At 40.4% G+C, this 23013-nt stretch overlaps 2 protein-coding genes across 3 annotated transcripts; one reads left to right on the top strand and one right to left on the bottom strand.

Annotated features, from left to right (window-relative positions):
- Window positions 1-1128: 1128 nt before the first annotated feature.
- Window positions 1129-13945, top strand: Spg7 (Paraplegin). Its single transcript, XM_065221340.1, has 3 exons — window positions 1129-2098; window positions 2171-3301; window positions 13531-13945. Exons 1-3 carry the CDS (start codon window positions 1274-1276, stop codon window positions 13882-13884), a joined length of 2310 nt encoding a protein of 769 aa, XP_065077412.1. The 5' UTR covers window positions 1129-1273; the 3' UTR covers window positions 13885-13945.
- A 59-nt stretch (window positions 13946-14004) lies between these two features.
- On the bottom strand, window positions 14005-15677 carry LOC135700754 (protein SON-like). Of its 2 annotated transcripts, none has more exons than XM_065221386.1 (2): window positions 15588-15677; window positions 14005-15431 (listed from the first exon to the last, which is right to left on the bottom strand). In XM_065221386.1, the coding sequence occupies exon 2, from the start codon at window positions 15344-15346 to the stop codon at window positions 14264-14266; it is 1083 nt and encodes a 360-aa protein (XP_065077458.1). In that variant the 5' UTR covers window positions 15347-15431; window positions 15588-15677; the 3' UTR covers window positions 14005-14263. The 2 variants fall into 2 exon arrangements, with proteins under 2 accessions (XP_065077458.1, XP_065077459.1); XM_065221387.1 differs by having other exon boundaries at window positions 15525-15611.
- Window positions 15678-23013: the final 7336 nt, after the last annotated feature.

Genomic DNA, 23013 nt, shown 5'->3' with positions numbered 1-23013 from the left:
AGGTAACTCTAAGACTAGAAGGTCCCGAAATAACGTGCTCAAATTTTTGGCTCAGCTCTGGTACTCTCTTCGGTCCCAAGCTAATGATTCACCCCTCGAAACATAGGAAAAACCAATAACCCCTCATTTTATCTGTCAAACTTTCATAGCGAATCAAAATAAACATTGCGTAGTACTAAAATTTCGACTAGAATAGGGTACGTTAATCGTTTGCTTGGGACCAATAGGCTACTAAAGTGGTGAGCCAATTTTAAATCGTTAGTTTCGTATTGATTGTTGGTTAAACGCTGTACAGATTGTAGACTTATAACATGTTATAACGGTTGTCGAATAATTGCAACACAGAAACCACCATCAAGATAGCGCTATAACATGTTATAACTCTGTCGTCTGAACGTACTGTGTTGCAATTATTTGACAACCGTTTTAACATGTTATAACTTTCCAGTCTGGACAGCATTCAAGTTATGGTTCGCATTTATGCGGATAGTTTGTTTTTTCGCACTTTACAGCTGTAACGATGATATTTTTTGTGTTATGCCTTGTTCAGACTGGAGAGTTATAACATGTTATAACGGTTGTCAAATAATTGCAACACAGAAACCACCATCAAGATAGCGCTATAACATGTTATAACCATAGAGGTAACTCTAAGACCACTGGGTCCCGAAGAAAATCATTATTATTTTTGGCTCACTCAGTACCAGAACAACGGTCCCAAGCAGTCCCAAGCTATTTCACTCACCCCTGCATGTTCTGCATGAATCCACACACCCCTGATGTTATCTGTCAAACTTTCATAGCGAATCAAAACAAACATAGTGTAGTAATAGAATTTCAACTAGAATAGGGTACGTTAATCGTTTGCTTGGGACCAATAGGCTACTAAAGTGGTGAGCCAATTTAAAATCGTTAGTTTCGTATTGATTGTTGTTATAACTCTGTAGTCTGAACGTACTATTATTTATATATTTATTTCGAGGAAAACTGATCTTCCCGAACCCACTATGCACCAGTGTACAGCTGTGCTATGTGCTGCATGGGCAACATGACAAATTCAAAACATTCGTTCATCTGTCATCATTTTCGTTTCGGAAAAGTGCTCGCGAGTTCGGAATTTCATAACAGTGACTATTTCTTTAGCAAATTCCCTAAAAATCTAGTTTCTAGTCAACTTTTGTGAATATTGTGATTATCAGTATATATTTTTTAGACAAGCTAGTTTACAGCTAGTTTTTAGCATGTTCACAGAATCCGCCGTTCAAAATACATCATGTTGAGACTAGGACCATTCAAACACTCAATCACCGGTAGACTTCCCAGGGCAGCGCTTCGATCGCTTTCGTCTTCAGTTGGCAAGCTTTCCGGTGGACCGAACAACTGCACCGCATCTAGAATCGATGCGACGACCCGCCCACAGCAGCTGAAACACCATCAGCTCCGCCACTTCAACGATGAATATCGCGCTATTTTGCGTCTCTTTTCCCGTTCCTACGGAGTGCCTCAGCACCTCTTGAGTCGTAGTTTTCACACGTCCTTGCAACGATGTCAACAGAATCGTGACGACGGTGGTTCCTCCGGAGGTAATAACCGACCTCCGAAGCCAAACAAGGACGACGACAAGGAGAAGATGATGTCGGTGGTGACGAAAACCCTGTTCTGGATGGTTACCATCTACTTGCTGGTGGGATTCCTGTCGATGGTGATGCCGAACAAGAACCGGCCGGAGACGACCACCCGGTATGTCAGTTGGCATGAGTTTGTGCACCACATGCTGGCAGTGGGAGAGGTTAAGGAGGTGGTAGTTCATCCGGACATGGAAACGGTGACGATTCTGTTGCACGACGGGGCGGTCATCAAGGGACGGCGGGCGCACTCGAACATTTTCCACATGGCCGTGGCGGATGTGAACAAATTCGAGGAGAAGCTTCGACTGGTGGAGAAGCGACTGGGCATCAAGGATGGTGTTTCAGTACAGTTCGAGCGCAGTGGGGATGTTAGTGGGCGAATCCTGTTTACGCTGATTGCCACCGGGGTGATAATTGCGCTGCTGAGTCGGATGCGGGGCATTCGGGGGCCGATTAGTATGGATTCGTTTGTAAGTCTTAGATTGTTAAGGATAGGAGCTTTTAATTCAGATTGTCTGGTTAATTGTTGATTATGATTTCAGACTCAGATGGGCCGTGCGAAGTTCACCTTGGTTGATCCGGTCGAGGGAGGTCGTGGCGTTTTCTTCAAGGACGTTGCCGGTTTACAGGAAGCCAAGCAGGAGGTTAAGGAATTCATTGACTATTTGAAATCCCCCGAGCGATATCAGCGGCTTGGTGCTAAGGTTCCAAAAGGAGCGCTATTATTGGGGCCTCCTGGATGCGGAAAAACTTTGCTAGCGAAAGCGGTGGCAACGGAAGCGGCAGTTCCATTCCTGAGCATGAACGGTTCGGAGTTTATTGAGATGATTGGAGGATTGGGAGCTGCTCGGGTGAGGGATCTGTTCAAGGAAGCGAAAAAACGATCGCCTTGCATTATCTATATCGACGAAATCGATGCCATCGGACGGCAGCGCGATGGCGGTGGAAGCTTTGGTGGAGTCAGCTCCGGAGAGTCGGAACAAACTCTGAACCAGCTGTTAGTCGAAATGGACGGAATGGCTTCCAAGGAGGGGGTCCTAATGTTGGCCAGTACGAATCGTGCGGATATTTTGGACAAGGCTCTGCTGCGGCCAGGACGGTTCGATAGGCACATTCTGATCGATCTGCCGAACCTGATCGAGCGAAAGGAAATCTTCGAGAAGCACCTGTCGGGAATTTCGCTGGAAGCTGCTCCGGATAAGTACTCTTCCCGGTTAGCGACGTTGACGCCCGGATTTTCCGGGGCGGACATTGCCAACGTGTGCAACGAAGCAGCATTGCATGCGGCTCGGTTTAGTCAGAAGATAGTGACAACGAAAAATCTGGAATATGCTGTTGAGCGATTGGTAGGCGGAACGGAAAAGCGATCCCATGCCCTGTCGCATGCTGAGCGAAGGGTAATTGCGTTCCACGAGTCCGGCCATGCGCTGGTTGGGTGGCTGCTTCCGAATTCGGATGTCCTGCTCAAGGTGACGATCGTACCGAGGACAAGTTTGGCGCTGGGGTTCGCCCAGTACACTCCGAAGGAGCAGAAGCTGTACAGCAAGGACCAACTGTTCGACAAGATGTGCATGGCTTTGGGTGGACGAGCGGCGGAGAATATTACCTTTAATCGGATTACAACCGGAGCGCAGAACGACCTGGAAAAGGTTACCAAGATGGCCTACGCGCAGGTGAGCTCAACTTTGCAAAAAACACATTCACCCCTATTCTGTATGCCGTTCGAAACGGATTTCCCATACAAAATGTTTGTGTTTTTGTATTGGAAATTCGTTTTGAACGGAACATTGAATAGCGGTGATTAACTAGGTGCGGGATTTGTCTGAGATATCGATCCTTTTCTTACCAGAAGGTTTTTCGTAGTTTTGAGGTGCAAAAAGCTAGAACAAAAGATGTTCCTAACCTCAATCGATTGTTCAACCTTTCCTGAAAACGCGTTTCCCCGAATGTAACTTTTCCCTTGAAATTTTCTCCACAACTTTTTAGCATTTCTTTGTAGAACACTCGACAAAATTTATTCTGAAAAAATGTGGAATTCACTCTACAATTCAGTTTTAATTCAGTATGCATATTTTACTTTTAATTTTCGAGGAATATTCTCTAGATTTTCTGATAAATAGCAGGTTTTTTTTAGCGATGGGCCCTGTCTTAGATCCAACATTGCAAGACCATCGTCGAATCTGACCAAAACCAGATGGATCCAGGTTCAATTTCCAGCGCTTTGCGGACTTTCGTAGCTAGATGAGCAGCGATTTGGGCTGCACATAATTCCAACCGTGGAATACTACGCTTCTTCAGTGGGACCACCCTCTTCAACGTTCACTTCTCCGTTGATTCCAATTGTACGCACGTACAGACACGCGCCATAAGCAACATCGGATGCATTTGCGAAACAATGTAGTTGCATATCCCCTCCTCAAAAACATACCGATCAATACGAAAACTGACTAGGTAGGGCAGCTCGTTAATAAAAGTCATTCATTTGGCTCGGACCTCCTCGTCCGAGTCCAAAGACAGCATCCACTACTGTTACATCAATATCTTGGCCCGAACGACAATCGGTGCAATCAAACCAAGTGGATCATACAGGCTGCGATCTCCGACAAAATTTTCCGTTTGATTATCGATCCTTCCTTCATGCTCACGTTGATGCTGAATCGAAACTGGTCGGTCGATGGTTCCCAGCCGATTCCCAACGTTTTAATTGTCTCTTCGGCATCGAAAGATCGACTGGATTGCGTGGCTAGGTCATCTTCCGGAACTCCTTCTAGGACCGCTTGGGAATTGGAACACCATTTTCTCAGTCGAAAACCTCCACGTTTGAGTAACTCAGTTATCTCTCGTCGTAATTTGATCGCCGACTCGACGCTATTCTCTCCTCGGATGAAATCGTCCATGTAAAAGTCTTGCTTTAGCGCCTCTGCAGCGCGGGGAAACGAATCGCCTTCGTCTTGGGAGCCAATCCATACGTCACTGTTGTTAGAACGTATTTGGAAAAGTATACATTGGAGGAACCACTTATCAGGATGCATGCTGATCATGCGGTACATCTTCTCGATATCTGCCAGTAAGACTATCCTGAATTTACGAAAGCGGAGGACAATAACGTACAGTTCGTCTTGGATACCGGGGCCGACCAAGAGCGCTTCATTCAGTGAATTTCCAGAACTGGTTTTCGCCGATGCGTCAAATACACCACGGACCTTTGTGGTCGTGCTCGACTCCTTCACCACCGGGTGGTGGGAAAGATAACAAACTATAGCGGGTTCTTCTTGATCTGGGGAGACTTCACGCATATGTCCTAGATTTATGAATTCCCTCATGAATGCCTAATACTTCTCTTTCAATTCCACGTTCCGATCCAGTTTCCTTTCGAGGCTCTCCAACCGTTGCAAGGCATTGCAGTAGGAGTCACCAATCATACGGGAAAAGCCTTCCTTTTTGGGATATTTGACCACATATCGCCCAGTCGATTCCCGGGATGCTGAGCGTTTGTAGAAATCCTCACAGCACTGCTCGGTTGTTGATAGAATTCTGGTATCTACTTCGTCTATTCGCCAAAATTTCTCGATGTTCCGATCGAGTGACTCCAAGGTAGAAATATGGCATAGCGGGGGTTGGGATATCGTTTCATAGGACGACTTTCCCGATACTAGCCACCCAAACACGCTCTCCACAAGCGAGGGTGATGATTTCCCCAAATTGATGCGGCCACCCTTCAGGAACGTATAGAAATGTTCAGCACCAATGATCAAATCTATTTTCCGTGAAACGTTGAATTCAGGGTCTGCAAGGTCAATGCCCTCGGGAATGGTCTAATTTTTCTTTGGAATTAATACCGCAGGCAGACTTGTGGTGATGTTGCGAAGAACCAAACAATCCAGAGAGACCGAAAATTCGTCGATTCTAGATCGAACTTCTGTGGAGGAGACCGAACCAACAGCCCGAATTTGAGATTCACCGACGCCGAAGATGGGTTGGTTTATTGTTGGCAGAGTCGTTCGCTCATCAAACAACATTGTGAGCCCGAATCCAATAGTGCTCGTGCAAGATGCTCTCTCCCATATCCATTCACAACGACGAGTACGACAGTAGATAGGAACCCATTCACACTTCGCGGGTCGGATACAGAGTCGGAGGAAACCGTGTCTTCAGTAGTAGTTGGGACCATTTCGACTTCACATCTACCTAGCAACGTTGGAGACTGGATGGGATTGGGAACTTTGTCCTTGACCGTGATTAATGTTTCCGTTGCCAGTTACCGATGTTTTGAATCCAGGATGCAGCAAAGTGTGGTGTCGCTTTTGACAAGTACGACAGGAGAAATTGGAGGGACATTTGCGGACCACGTTCAGCCTATCCTTCAGCGACATTTTCTCGAAGACGGGACACTTCACCAGGAGATGATGTTGACTGCATGCGTGACACATAGGTAGGTAATTTTCTGTTGCTGCAGCGTAGCTACCAACCCGAGAAGAAAGAGGACCATGGGACGACTTTGGTTGCTTTGAGGGGGGATTGTGTTTGCCTTGGAAGGATGGTGCGAATTGTTCTGCAGTGATCGACAGGGATTCCAGTGTACGTATTTTCTTGGTGAGGAATTCGACAAGATAGGTGTACGTAGGATCTCCATCAGCGGACACGAACTCCTCCTAATCCTTAAGGGTTTGCTCGTCGACTCTTGAGCAAAGTAATTGAACCAACAAGCTGCTCGATTCTGCTATGGGTTCACCCAGTTGGCCCAATATTTTGACGTGCCACTGGAATTCTTCCACCTTGGCACGAAGTGTTGAAGCGGATTTGCTCAGGACCTTAGGTTAGAATGTAATGGCCTGCAAGTGTTTCTTTTTCAGCAGGTATTTGTTGGAATACCGATTCAACAGAGACTCCCAAGTAACACCGTAATTGTTTGCATTAAAATTCAGGGATTCAATCAGCTGGAGTGCTTGGGATTTCTGCCGATGAGTGTATTAACGAATTGAACGAATCGTGATCGTCAAACTGCAAACTGCGGTAGAGAAATCGTCGGAAGCTTTACGCCACTCAAATGGTAAATTGCGGGAACTGCCGGTGCCGGTTGAACTGGTACATATATATTTGCACCCACAAATTTGTCGGAATCATCGAATGCTTCATATTCACCTTTTATTGTCTCGAAAGTTTCTATCAGTATATTCAGTCTGCTCAATCGTATCGCTACCTCCTTAGAGTCTCGTTCGGAGTTGAAAATGTTCAGGAACTCGTCGATGCGGTTTATCGAATCCATGATGTTTCGTCGCTTCAACTGCTTCATTTTCGCCTCCGACATGATGTGGGTTTGATCACTTCCGATGGATGGCTGGAATGATCGAAAGACCCAGGAAGTACCGAAAGTAGGGTTGGAAAAGTTTGGACAGACACTCACCTGTGCCCGTCCAAAGACAGGCCTTGTTTTATAAATAAACTGGAACCTCCGATACAAATCAAACCACGTCCGTGGATAGATGGCAGGGGGCGCTTGGTGCACTAGCGATCTAAAGTACGGGCTGCACGCTATTACTGGTAACGATTCGGCGATAATCCTTCTTCTTGGGGTAACAAATGTTCTTCCGCACAGGTAGGTGGTATTATCATCCGAGAATTTTAATGACTTTAAATCAGGAACGGTACACGAAATCGTTACAAAAAAACAGACCCAGGAAGCACCGTACAATGGGAAAGGGAAAGAATGGACAGATACTCACATGTACCTGTCCAAAAACAGGCCTTGTAATTTGTATACGGTACTGCAATCCTTGGGAAGACTTCCCAATGAGTGATAGGGTTAGGTTCAAGCGTCGTACAATGAAGCGCACAATATCCAACACCCGTGATCCTGGTGCCGAAAGGTGCATTGGAGATGGATCCCAATTTGAATTCAAATTATTTAGCTTCAAAGTGATCTAAACCTAACAAGAGCCATTTCCCCTATACTCATCCCAAGAAACAATTTCGATTTTATCATAGTCTTGTAGGCCTTAGTTTGGTCTTGACAAATCTTTTGAACCTATATAAGTGTGTGCACTTAGAAGAAACGGGTGGTGACGATGGATCACTAGGTTTCGGTTAATATTTACAGCTGTATTTGAACGGGAATTTGATTCGCAATATTCTCGCACAGAAAGTCCATCAGCCGTGGGTGGCTTCCTTCTCTAAATTCTTGCCAAGCCCCAGCGACGAGTAGAAAAAATTAATTCCTTTTCCACCTGTTCGACGTAGGGGGCTTTATTGTCCGGTGAGGCTTTTCCTGGGGCTAGGATCAGCAATTCGAAAGAAATCAACAGCGGAGTCGTGTCCATTCGGCACCTTCCATGCTGAAGATAGAAACGGGAAAGTCTGACTGCCATAATATCTGAGAATGTTTTGTTTGTTATTGAACATTATGCATTTCCCACCAAACTGGACAAATAAGCGCGTTTTCACTTATTAAAAAGCGTGATAAAAGTGGAGTAAGGAATAAGTGCACCGAAGACAACCAAACCAATTTGACGTAAACGTGCACTTTTACCACACTTTTTGCATTTTTGGAGCAGTCCAGTTTTAGTTGCAACTAACAATACAATAATGGAATATGGAAAACACATTTTGTTGCTGGTGACGTCCAGACTAACAGTTGAAAATGGCCTTAAAATGTTGAAAATTCATAATTGAGGGAGTTCGAAGGAAATGGGTGTGAGTGACTTTGATCGATTCTCTTCATCGACTTTCTCCTTTGATAGCCACGCCACAGCTAAACAGATTTTGCGCTATTTCTGCCACATAGTTTGATAAAGGAGATTGTCATCTAGCATCCAGAATGGCACACGAATCAAGGAATGTGTTTGTAACTGGCAAAGAGAAAGTCGATGAAAAGAATCGATCAAAGTCACTCACACTCCTTTCCTTCCAACCATGCTTGGCATGCACAGTTATACACACCAACTGCTCATTTGTTAATAACTTTTAACTCAGTTGTTGAAATTTAGTTTTCTTTAAAGTAATTGATAGATTAGGATCATAGTTTACTGTAGACATGCAAAGAGTAGGTAAATCTTATCATTTGAATCAACACCAATGAATGTTTACACTTAAAGTCCGAGGTGTGCAGCGAGCATTTCTCACTTCGTTTTTGCAACGCAAAATCAAGTACATTTTATTACTAGAAATAAAATATCCTTTTTTACATATCAATAAAAATCTCTGTGCAAAGTTATTAGCAAATTAATAGTTCGTGAGTAAAACTGTGTATGCCAAGCATGCTTCTAACCCCCTCAATTATTATTTTTGGAGTTCGCATTAACTTAAGACCGGCTGGACTTAGGAAAAACAAGAAATATGCTATTGGAAGATTGCCGCAAAAGCTCAACGCAGATGTCGCCACTGCATGATGATGATAATGTTGACAGACTGCATATAAAATTCGTGAAAATAAGCATTAAATCATAATTTACATCAAGCCTACGTGAAATCCTTCCAATATAACATTCGAATTGAAGAAGAAAACGTTTTTACGATCAGACTGATGTGCATCTTTGACTTTTCCAGGTGAACTTTCATAAGATATATTCATTTCATTTCACGGCTCCATCAATGCTGCATCGTAAATATGATGGTAAACAGAAGTAATTTGCTCAATTACTCAAAATAAAGATGATTTGGCATCTTGTTATCACTTTGAAGACCATCTAGCACCATTTTATAGTATGGTGCGTGTTGAGTAAATCAAGTTCCGTTGCGTTTTCCGTCGAAAATTGTGAGTATCAATATGCTTACCTAAAAAAGGCTAAAATGAACATTTATCGAATATAAGCGTCCTATACAACCATTTTCATTATCACCAGCATGACACAATGTTTCCTAAGTAAATTCACTTAATTTCCACTTTCATCCTAGTGGAAATCGCACATATTCACCATTTTCCGAAAAATGCAGCTGCGCAGGAGGTAACCTCTACCTGTGGGTGCAAACTTGTTATGCATAATTTTCCATGAAAACATCTCCGATCCATACCGAAATAATAACAGTTAGTTTGCAAACACGTTTTCTTACACGATTCAAGCAAAAGTATCCACTGGAAATTATTAGTTTTTCTTTATGGACCGATTTGCCCCAAAAATCGTCTGTTTTACTTGGAGAATTTGGAAACTATCCTCCTTCTAGTAGTTCTCACTTCGAAATGTAGGTGGCGAAAGCTTGGAAAAGTTTCACTGCAAGACGCCAATATCAAGCATAAGTTTTCAAAAGGACGTTTGTAACATTGGATAGGAAATTAGAAACATTGGATAACAATGTCCATATGATATTATTAAATCCTATATGCTATTTTTTTAAATCTGTTTCTGCTATTAGTTGGATAAAGGGATTAAGTTTAAGGAAATTGTGAAAAATTTTGAGTTTTCGTAAAAACGGACAAGACTTTTTATAAAACTAAATTAAACACCTTTTACGTGTGTACTACTCACATATACCTTGATTGATTCGTCGGTATCACACCTTGGTTGTTACATACACCCTGCACGATTCGTTTATTCGACAGAACGGTTTTCACATACGTCAAATCAGATACACCGGTTTTTGTTTTGCAGTGAAGATACGTCTTTCGAAATTTGCGGTCCGAACAGTTGGATCTTCTTTGGCAAGCGCTTTGTCTTTTTTCTTCTCGTCTTAAACGACCTTGGCTGAGATCTGATGTAGTTCGTGTTGTCGTTTTAATGCTTCCTTCTCAGCATCATCTCTGGGTGGCAACATGTAAAAAAAAAAGAACTGAGTTCTATTCCTACTCTTTACTGTAATAATCTATATTTCTGATCGATTGGTGTTAAAATTATTGACATTGGACCAGGGTCAGCTGAGTTATTAACGTTCAAAATCTTTCTTAATTTGTTACATGTTCCATTTTCGGTTTTCACAAAGTGTACCTCCATATAGAAATCAAAGACGTAGCCCTACGTCAAAAAGTCGAAGAAGTTTTGAGAAAATCAAATTTACAATGAACTTACTGAGTTTTTCCTCTCGCTGTTTTGTTTCTGAAAGAACATTTAATTACGAATATTTTTTTTTAAATGTCGTTTTGGTCAGATCAATCATTTTCGATTCTTTGAAAACATATCCAGCTTTTCATGCTCGGTAATGGCGGCCTGTTTGTATGAATAAATGTATACTTCACTGTGCTTTTTGACATTAACTGAAGGGCGTATGTTGTTTCATTTGTTTCTGTTCCTGGGAGAGAGAAAGGGAGGAGTCAAAATCCGAACCTCAAGATAGTACAGTGAAGGATACATTTATTCATACAAACAGGCCGCCATTACCGAGCATGGAAAGCTGGATAATCATTTTTTTAATTCGCCTTTTTCTGAAGTTACTCTGGAGAAAAACATTATTATGTAAAATGTAATTTTGAAAAATGCAACCATTGGTATCCTATGAGTAATGTTTCATTCAAATCGGAAACACTCATGTCCAACCTAAAGAGCCTGAAATAAATTCAGGCTCTTTAGTCCAACCGATTTGCGTTTTGGGTTGAAAATGCTCTAATATCTCACGGAAACCGTAGTTATCATTTTATGGATCACCCCCAATAATTTTTCATTGAAGATTTGCAAAATTTGCACTTTTATTAGAAAAAAAACAGGTCGTATGTGTGCAGTATACAGTTTTTACGCTTCTGTCAAATTAGTTACATACGACGTTTGATACGCCCCCCCCCATAAGTTAGGTTTCCTATGTAACATTTAGCTATGTTTTGATCGATTGGCACAAACGGCAAATAGTTTTTTTTGGTGAGAAAATGAAACAGAGCGGGTCCAAATTTTGCCAGGAAAAGTAAACAGAGTAGTTTCTGGTAGCATCAAAATGATAATTTGTTTACGTTTATTACATTCGATCTATTCAAAACGTACTCTAGACTTATCATCTTCGCGCAGCGTTGTCAGATATACCGATGTTGTAACTTGATACCGATGTACAGTTTTTTTTTTATTTTATACGGATTTTTAAAATTATTAAAATGATTATTGTCTGTCCGCGCTGAACTGTCAGAGGGAACTATTGTGAGAGATTATTATCTTTTTAAATATCTAAAAAAATTGAGCCTCTAAAAAAATAATCATGTTTCAAAATGTCTTGTGCTTGATACTCTTTCAACTAATTTCCATTTCGTCGCCGCTTTTGGTTACTCAGGAGTTGAGAAACAACTGATGGCTCATCCCGGTAATTCCTGGGAATCGGGAAATACTTTTATCAAGTGAACAAATAGATCCATCAAAAAGTTATTTTTAACTGCCTTAAGTTTATTTAATATTCCCTTGGAAGAGTAGAATCCAAGTTAAATTTATGCGTCACTAGTGGCGGGAAATAGTACTAGTCGATGGTGATAAATTTATGGCAGCCGGTTTAAATTCCAGAGTTTGAGTGATAAATTATTGAAAAAAGAGTTCAAAATAGTGAGATACGAGCATTACTATGGATGATACATGTAGGAAATTTGCCGAATAATGAAATGTTATATTAATTTTCATTCCAATGTCATTGAAAGATAATGAAAATGCGTTTTTTGATGCACCGATATTATTTAGGTTATGTTTTTTATGATTGAAATCGACGTCCAAGTCAGTCTGCTGGATATACTGGATGATGTTGGGGACTCCGTGCTAGCGGATTTAGAGACCTAGCATATTGTGTGCCTGGGCTACACCAGTAGATCAGCAGCAAAGCAGGAATTGTGGGGAATGGATTTGTTCTGCAAAATTCCCATCCCGGGGAGCGGCCACATGAAATTAATCACAAATTACCCCCCCCCCCCCCCACAGGAAACTTTTCAACTTATATTCTTCTGATCCGTAAACAATGGCAACCTTTCTCCACTGCACGAATTTGTTGCTCCCCGAATTCGGAAAAGTTGAAATTTGTTCTCGTTGCATCCCGAGATAATGCAACGATCCTGCAACAACAATGAGAATGTTAAGCAGTGGAGCTTGTGTTAACGTAGTCTAAAAATTCAACTATTTTCCTGATTGCAAGCAGTGATATCATTGTAGTCATTTGTCCTTCTTCAAGGACACTTTTCTTACAATTCTACAAGCTTTTTGACCACCAAAAACGTACCAAGACAAGACAAATTTTCAATTTTAAAAGTGAAAATTCTGATGTGAGTCGCGTTTGACAGATGTTAACATTTTTATCACCGCTACGACAACAGCGGCCACGGGTGGCCGGTAATTGGTTGGATTTTACTGTCCAGCTTTGCGCTGGAATTTTCATCCACCTTTCCCCTAAGTTATTTTCCAATTCGCCTTCCCTTTGAAACTTCTTCTGGCTTCGCTCAAAAGTTTCTACCGGCAGTTTTAGTTTTCAACTTCCTCAGCAAGGGATGATTCCAGAGTTTTATTGGGAGTCCATTAGCTTCAGGAAAACTGCGGGAACTTTTCAGCAGCTCTGAAACTTTAGAAAAGTACAGACTTTTGGGTATGTTTTAAGATCTGTAAGGGTAAATGCCGATAAATCAAAGACAGTTTCATTACCTTCTATTAAAATTCAAGAACACGGGAATTTCAGGAAAGTCCAACGAACCTCAGTGAACATAAGGAAACATCTGCAATATTTTGGAAAATTCGCAAGTCCAAAGAACTGCGAGGAAATTTAATGGTTTTCAGGACAATTCCATTTGTTTCAGGAGAATTGAGATAACTTTAGGGAAGCTCTGAGAACACCGTGTGCTTATTATTCTCATCCATATATATTCTTGAGAATTCAACTGAGCAACTATTGAAAAACAATTAAAATACTATTGCTTTTACACAGCATCATGGAACATCTTTTGTTCGAGCACCTTTTTGCATCTCAAAACAACGAGAAAAACTTCTGGGTTAACTTACCGAAAATACTCACCCAATCACCTCTTCCATAGATCAAATACTTCGGCATGAATGCCGCCGTCGGTCCGATCTCCTTCTCCGAGGAGAACGATTCGAATCCGTACGCCGAGAAGCCCTACTCGCAGCACCTGACCAACGTATTCGACGTGGAGGCCCGTCGCATGATCACCGATGCGTACGAAAGGACCGAGCAAATCCTGCGGGACAACGCGGACAAGTTGAGAACCCTGGCCGAGGCCCTGCTCGAGAAGGAAACCCTCAACTACGACCAGGTGGTGGATCTGATTGGACCACCGCTGTATGACGACGCCAAGCGAAAGATCGAACCGGTGGAGTTCGAGGACAGCCTGAAGAAGCTGGCCAACGGTGGCGATGAACCGCAGTGAGCGCGCCCTCATTAAAATAGCTTGTTGATTGTTTTAGGAGAATAAATTGATATGTACCAATACCTACTTACCTGATTTGATTCGTATGGGAGTTTCTTTTTGAGTGACGACAGCCGAAACTAGAGTTCCATTCAGCATATTATCTTTATTGAACGAATCGGTTCCTACTTGCTAAGTAAGACATACAATTATTATGGTTGATACAAGTATATACTCAGAAGTAGAGACAAATCTTACTCTTACACGATGCGTTACTAAAAAAATGTCTTAATTTAAACAATAATCCTTAACTCTAAAAAACGACAAACTAAAAAATGGGTAGGTCACGATTGTTTGGGCTTAAATTTCTTTTTTTTTTGTAAACCCTAATTCGAATAATCTAATCCCTGAAGTCTCTGCGGTAGATGAACTCTTCGTCATCTCGGTCTCGCGAAATGATCGGACGACTGTCGCGCTCGGCTCGCGGGGGAGCACGACTCGGCGGGTAGTCGAACTGTGGATAGCGCACATATGCATCGTACCGCGGAGTATAATCGTAATAGGGGCGGGAGTAACGGTTCCTTTCCTCGTACTGTTCGTAGGCTGATCGCACAGCAGCCGCTCGTCGATGGTCTGGCAAAGGTGACGGTGAACGTCTAATGCGGCGACGATCGACCGATGGCGACCGTCTACGTTTGCGATCGCGAATTGGAGACAAGGAGCGAGATTTCCGCGAATTGGACCGAGATTGTCGTGAACGGGCGACTACAAATGGTGAAGGTGACCGACGTTTGTGCGAACGGGACCCACGGGAAGACGATCTCGATCGCCGCCTGGGGAGAGCTGCAACGGGCGAACGATGCCGAGCCACCACCAGCGGGGAACGAGACCGTTTTCTCGAACGAACCGGTGACCGTGAACGCTGACGTTTTTTGTGTCCCCCATTGCTACTGGTAGTTGGTTCAATGTCTTCACCTTTTTCCTGCTTTATTTTTACATCCAACTCACGGTGGCGCTTCATTTCCTGCTCGTAAAAAGTCCGCTTCTCGGCGGGAGTCATCAGAGTGGCTTTTCGGATAATTTTTGCCTGTGAGCAGTACTGTTCCGGATTGTACGCCGGTATGCGTAAATCGTCCCAACATTCGTCGTCCTCATCACGTACCTTTTGCGGTCCAATTGGATCTTCCTGATTGTAGATCAATTCCGGCTCTTGTGATTCTGACGATTGATGCGTCGCTGCAGCCGTCGTGATGCAGTATTTGTACATGTCAAAATTGGCTCGATCGTCACAGGTAGCTGTGTGCATCTTCAGCTCGGGCTCCGCCACCTTGTGGGCATGGTTGAAGGGGCACGTCACGAACTCTGTGTTCGGATGCATCTTACGGCACTTGAACAAGTGCCGGGCCATGGCCGTAGCCTGAACCCGGTGCGATTTGTTGTACGGGCATTCCAACAACGTGCCATATCCCATAATGGAAGCCATTTTTCTTTCTTTCAAAAATTTCAGTTCAAAGTTTTGTTTTGAACACGCTTGCAGAATGGCCTGTTGTGAATAAAACAGATGCAAGCTGCCAGGAGAGACAAAACAAAACCCAATTAGAACCGACTCAACCACTATTTTCTTCGAACCACCATTCCACTAGAAAATCAACGATTATTACCTTTGAAAATATGGCGTAGTTCGTTTTTTTTTTCTTTCTTTCTGCTGCTGGCTTCACCCTTACCTTTTTTCAACACACGCACAGGCACTACAAAACAAAACTCACGTTTGGAACGTTCTGGACACAAGCAACGAGACGACTGCGAGGTGAAACCAAGCGATACCAAGAAAAAAAAAAAACAACCAAACCACACTGACACTGACAACTATAAACAAAAGCGAAAGCGATAACGAAAACGGAGGAAACTGACAGCAAGCGTCAAAGTGTCTGCCCATGCAGCAAAATGTGTTTACCGATAATCTCGCGTAGCTTTGCAATATGGCTTATCTACATCTATCGATTCTTTTCATTGATTGTCTCATTCGTTAATAAAATTGCTGGCATTCATATTTCGGGCTATTTTTTTTTTTCTATTATTGCTCATAAGCTTCTTGGACGATAAAAACAGCTGAACATGTTTTTAGAGCCGAGTTATTAACGGAAGAGAGAGCCGATAAATTGGGCTATTTGAAAACGACGTGAGAAATAATGGAAACTGGATGCATGTTGAAAATCCTCAAATCCAGTGATGGCAACATTCTATAGAACTATTGGCGTCTTGCAGTGAAACTTTTCCAAGCTTTCGCCACCTACATTTCGAAGTGAGAACTACTAGAAGGAGGATAGTTTCCAAGTTCTCCAAGTAAAACAGACGATTTTTGGGGCCAATCGGTACATAAAGAAAAACTAATAATTTCCGGTGGAAACTTTTGCTTGAATCGTGTAAGAAAACGTGTTTGAAAACTAATTGTTATTATTTCGGTATGGATCGGAGATGTTTTCATGGAAAATAATGCATAACAAGTTTGCACCCACAGCGAGAGGTTGCCTCCTGCGCAGCTGCATTTTTCGGAAAATTATGAATATGTGCGATTTCCACTAAGATGAAAGTGGAAATTAAGTGAATTTACTTAGGAAAGGTTGTATCATGCTGGTGGTAATGGAGAATTGGTTGTATAGGATATATTCAATAAATGTTCATTTTGGCCTTTTCTAAGCAAACATATTGATACTCACAATTTTTGACGGAAAACGCAACGGAACTTGCTTTACTCAACACGCACCATACAATAAAATGGTGCTCGATGGTTTATAATGTGATAACAAGATGACATATCATCTTTATTTTGAGTAATTGAGCAATTTACTTCTGTTTACATCATATGTACGATGCAACATTGATGGAGCTGTGAAATGAAATGAATATATCTCATGAAAGTTCATCTGGAAAAGTCAAAGATGCACATCAGTCTGATCGTGAAAACATTTTCTTCTTCAATTCGAATGTTATATTGGAAGGATTTTACGCAGGCTTGATGAAAATTATGATTTAATGCTAATTTTCACGAATTTTATATGCAGTCTGTCAACATTATCATCATCATGCAGTGGCGACATCTGTGTCGAGCTTTTACGGTAATCTCCCAATAGTTCAAACTGGATTCTTCCAGTTTGTTTTTGAGGCATCCAGTGAAACAGATACAGTGAAAATTCCTTGGTTGGGTCACCACCTCGGCCCAACTAATGAATTTGATTTGTTAGCTGTCCCTAAATAAAAAATAACCATAAACGAACGATAACCCAAATCATTGAACTATTCCACAAATGGTTTGGATGATACCCAGAACACGTCGTTAAGCAAATTAACCATACAATTTTTATTAGGGGTGTCAACTGACAGAAGTCAAACATTTGTTTGGGGGATATGCGCATCCTTTGTTGTGGTCGAAAAGATTTCACTGATCAGTATTGTACACGAAACGAAAATCAATTATTTTATTCATGTTTTTCACTTATACATTTTTGCCAAAGCATCAGCCTTATATATTCCATAAGACAAACCACATAGGTCCTACAAGAATGCATAAAAGGTATGTGTGACCACTTATACATTTCATTTGACACATGAGCTTCATTAACTTTTTGCAAGGCGTCTGCTTATTAGTTGACTTATACATTTTATGAATAATCAGCAATAGAAATTTGCCAAAAGGTATAAGGAGATTTCTATCCGTGTATGGAATTGGTTCCAAACGTAAACAAAACATGTAGGTTTCTTATGGCTTGTTTACGTTTGGAATCAGTTATGCGAGGTAGGCGAGGATTGTTCGTATTTGACAGCCACATCCCACCCCTGGATTTCACAAAAAGAGGAAGCAGTTGCTTGACGCTGAGGACAAAAAGCAAATCATATGTGCACAATTTTTGTTTTTGTTTTCAAATGAAACTCAAATGTTTCGAACAATGTTTACATTTATTACCTTTCATTCGCAGTTCTTAACGCATATGCTCACTCCTGGGAACAATTTGTGTTTGATTGTCAAATCCAATTTGACATGAGATTTTGACGTCCATCTAAAAAGACCCAACCATGGTGGGTATATAAATGGTGATACAGCTTTGTCACTAGATAGGCAAGGATGTCGCGGGGGGGGGGGGAAAGTGCGGTTTTAGAACAAATTGTAAACAAACTCGGTCGCTGTCCCATACAAAAATCCAACATGGCTGAATCATGAATTTGACACATTAGAACACCTATATGTAGTCACCTTGGACCAAACTATAAAGCAGCGAATTTGGACTGATGATTTGTAATCTTCCAGTTTTTGAAGAATAATTCATCCATTTTTTCATTATTAATAGCAAAATATTTTGAAGTATGATAACCACTACACTATGTGGAATAATAATGATAAAAGATGATAACTTTATTTTTGAAGGTATACAAAAAAAAAAATTTGAAAGTTGTTGAAAACTAGTAAGCCATGAGGAAGACCTCAATCAAAAAATTTCATTATGCTAACAATCACTGTTGATTCAAGTTCAATAAAACCTGTTATCCGATAATTATCGCTGTGTTTGATTCTTCGTTTATAAGTTAAATAAAACCCGTATATTTTCAAGAACCTTTACAAAGAAGAGTTCCTACTGTAATTTGTGCGAAGAAGATTCAGTCCCGTCCTCAGGTGAGCGAACTGTCGGTGTGATTACGAACCAGCCGCCTGAAACAAAAGTTAAATCGAGTAATGAAGCACTAAATTTGGTAAAAACTCGGTAGTGTGAAACATCATGAGAGGAAATCTACACAGTAACCGCAAAATACCCACTAATGACTACAAAGTACACTAAAAAAATATTGAAATCTAAATAGTATAAAAGTTACGCTAAATCGCAACTCTCCGTACCGACGCAAAGGTCCGTATAAAGGGAGAGAATGCAAACTTAGTATAAAAATGGTTTATGCGTGCAATAGTATAAAATCGGAATATACTTACAATGCATAGATACGGATTATTCGAGAGAATGTATTTATCGCATCTTTATTTTATTTATGGCAAATCTTATTGGTTTGAAATAAAAATCAAAATTGTCTAAGGAAGGTTTTTTAATTATTTTATTTTTTATTAATATACAAAATACTTACAATTTTGATGTTCATTAGGATGAACGCGTGCTCACGCAGTCTAGCTGCCCAGGCGCAGTAGAAATCCGCCGGGATGCAGCTCTTCACCAGCACGAAGCTCCGAAGAGAATCCACATGTTATTTTTCCTATCATTTTAGTAAACACTGATCGAATTCCACTCCGTTATTTGGACTTAGTATAATTTTGACGAAAATTTTAATCGAACCAATGTATAAATTTTGAAAAACCATAAAATGCATAAAACTTAATCTATATTCGTTTTGTAATATTTTTGAGTGTAAGCATTTTCGAGGCAAACTGGGACTACCCATTAAATGAGTAAATTTTTACCCATTTATGAGTAATTACAACTACAAAAACAGGTTCAGTAGCAAATACTCATAAATAGGTATTATATTTACTCATTGAATGGGTAGTCCCAGTCTCTCTCGAAAATGCTTACTTTGTAGTCATTATTGGGTATTTTGCGATTACCGTGTATAGTCGCTTTATTACACAGTCACTATAATTAGAGTCGGTGTATAATGAGTCACGACAAGAGTGAAGCCAAGTCTACCTATTGAACTGTCAAACCGGCTACCTATCGTGCAAAGTAAACAAACATTACGATGCTATGAAAGGTGCACGAAAGGTATTGCAATAAAATATAAAATAAAATTGATGAAATGATCATAAACATCCAGTGAGCATTAAATTGACATGGGATACGTTTGGTAATGATCAGTAATGGTAATTTCTATTAATTTTTGATAAGATAATTTGACAAAATCACTGATATAATGATTCACTACAGCCGCTATTTTTTTTCTCGCTAGAAGTAATTTGAAGTTGATGTAGAAATCTTCTGTTGCCAAGTGAAAAGAACGGGAATCCTTTAAAAACCGTGATGCGAGTTCAACTGTTTATCTCTTGGCGTGACTCATTATACACCGACTCTAACTATAATATGGCCATGATGGAGAGAAATTCTATCTAGCAAGCAAGGGAACCACTTGCTAACTCAAAAGTACCCATTAATGAGGAAAATTTTACTCATTAATTGACTTAACTCATGAAATGAGTAAAACCGGTTTTGCTCATTAATGAGTATTAAACGAATACGTTAAAAATTGATATTTTGTACCCTTCTTACTTTTCTCGAAATGTTTGAAAAGTACCCATTTTATTGATTTGCTTTTTGCTTCATTAAAACAATGTATTCCTTTAAGAAAACCTGAAATCCTATTAAAACAATTCATACTCTTTATTCAACATAATTATTAGCAAAATATCACACAAATAATCAATGCCCAGTGGATCATCGGTCTACAAGGTTTGCTGTTCATTGAACTGGTTCGGATCCTTCTGTAACCTTCACTCTCGCCTTCACTTCTTCCTCTTTGAAAATCATCGCTAACCTGAAACGGAACACATATTTAGAACACATACAATTTTCATCATAATTGCACGTACAATTCTTACCTCGTAACAATCGGTATCAGATCATGTCCGGGAATGCTGTGCTGTTCTTCAGATTTGTTATGGAAAGTGACGGAAACAGTAAAACTCGCAGCCGCAGCATTGTTGTTAAATAAACATTTTCACGTCAATTGGCGTTGACGGCGACTCTGTAGCTCTTTACTTCTATGATAAAATCCATAAGCAAACGTCAGACTTTGCGTGAAACATGGCGAACTTCGTACTATCCTTCATTCCACCAAAAAATCCCATAAGAAACTGTCAATATTTTCTATAAGAGACAATTTTTCGACGGTGCCGTCAACGCCAATCAACATCGGTCGGCTCGGTTGGAACACAATTTCATACTCCGTCGTATCGTCACGTAATAGATACACGTGAAATTCATGAACGTTCATAACGTTCGGTTGTTAAAAAATGATAAAGCATTCTGCGCTTCCAGTTCACCAAAGATGTCTTGACAATAATTGAATGTACATTTTTACCTTTTTTAATTGCAGGAGATATGTTCAAAAATGTGGAAAAAGTACCCGCTTTCCGGTTTTCGAAAATACCCACTTTTTAACAGTTTTGAATAGCTTAAAAAATGAGTACAAGGTACTCATTTAATGGGTACTTTTCAGTTAGCGTGCAATAAGGGCAATAAGTGATATTAAAGACCAACAAATGAAAAGAGTCTCAAATTGTATAAACAAAACTAAGATAGTCCATTCCTTGCCAATCGAACGCCAATTAAAAGCATCATGGAATAGCGAAAACCTGATTAAAATAATCATGGAATAGCAAAATCTGAGATTTTTTATTCTGCTGCTGGTGGGTATGTTCGATTAGTTCCACTATTTGACTGCTCAATTGGTTCCCGAAATTCTCTCCGCCCGACTATAAATATAGCGATACAGCGATACAGTCGGTAGCATTGGTGCTCAGCACGGAAAACAAGATCGATGGAAAACAAATCAAAAGAAAAAAAAATATTTTGTTCAGGTTCCCCACCTGTCTTATGAATAGATTGAATAGGCAGACAAGACGGCACGCCAGTTTTATATGGAAGCTATACAACCCCCTACGATGTCTTCGTTACGTCCATGCAGATTAGACTGATGCAAAATTTGAAATTTTCGCTCCACAGTGTTTAAACAGTTCTTTTTTGGTTCCTGATTAGCCTTCCAAAATTGGATCTCATTTAGTAAGAAACTGACTTGGCACAAACCATTTGAAGTTTATATGGAAATTACTATGGAAAAACCAAATTTTGTGTTCATATCTATCTAATAATTCACCATATTACTCTGCTCTACAAATTATTAAGTGCACTCGTAGCAAATTTTCACAGCTACAGTTGATTGATCATGCCATAACATTATCAATCTCTTAAACAATTAATTACTATTTAATTTGATGTTTGGCTGAAAAACAATATTTCGCAAAGTTGTAGCTGAGAAAATTTTCCATAAGAATAACTATAGAAATTTTTAACGGTGCAATATGGAAGAAGAATAGAAGACTACGAAGAAAAAGTTTGGTTTCCTTATAGTAATTCTCATATAAACTTAGTCAGTTTCTTACCAAATCAGTTCAAACTTTGGGAGGCTAATCTAGACCCGATTTGGAACCGCTTGAGCACTGTGGAGCGAAAATGTCAAATTTTGCATCAATCTAATGCAGATTATGTGGATAAAAAGGTTTCTTATCCCGGAACTTCCAACAGAGATAAGCAGCGAACTCTACGATCCCTCATAGTATACGTTTGGAAAACGTTATTGGCAATTTATCAAAATTACAAATTGAACTGAGGCACTCAGTGCACCGAACCCGTCTGGCGTTTTTAAGACTTCTTCCTGTGTTATAAGGCTTTTTTGATATTTTATTAAATTAATTTTTGGCGTTGGTTGTACTCTCTTCGGTCCCAAGCTAATCGATGCACCCCTCGGAACATAGGAAAATCCACGAACCCCTCATTTTATCTGTCAAACTTTCGTTGCGAACCATTGTTTGTTAGCGTGTGTAATACTAGACTTTCTACTTAAATGGAGTACGTTAATCGATTTGCTTGGGGCCAATAGGCTAGTCAAGTAGTGAGCCAATTTAAAATCGTTAGTTTCCACCGGTTGGTAATAGTCTCGAAAGGACACGTCCCAACAAACAATTCAGAGTCACAAATAAGCACAATATTGAATAGATGCTGTATAACAGTGTACAATGCTGAATAAAACGAGTTGTCGAATTATGTGCTGAAAAAGCTCATTGAGATCGATAGGTGCACATTTATTCCACTGTTTGCTCTGATCTGATTAATTTACTTATTAAAAGCTGTAAAAGCATTAAATGCCTTCCCAATTCAACGCCAGAAGTTTGATCTAATAACAAACTGAATAAGTGTAATTTGTACATACATTGACACTTTAATTCGACTGTTTTAATTGATTTAATAACATGCTTTATTAGACGTCTAATAAATGTTCTCTTGCTCCATTATTAGATTTCATTGCATTGCTTTACAATATTGCTGAATAAAGGTGAATACAGTCAGTATAATAGGTCTTATACCACTAAGCGTCCATGTTGTA

This window comes from Ochlerotatus camptorhynchus, unplaced genomic scaffold, assembly GCF_037179485.1.
Source record: "Ochlerotatus camptorhynchus isolate MF236.1 unplaced genomic scaffold, CSIRO-AGI_Acam_v1.1 ptg000141l, whole genome shotgun sequence".
NCBI lineage: Eukaryota > Metazoa > Arthropoda > Insecta > Diptera > Culicidae > Ochlerotatus > Ochlerotatus camptorhynchus.
This window is presented reverse-complemented; position numbering and strand designations above follow the sequence as displayed.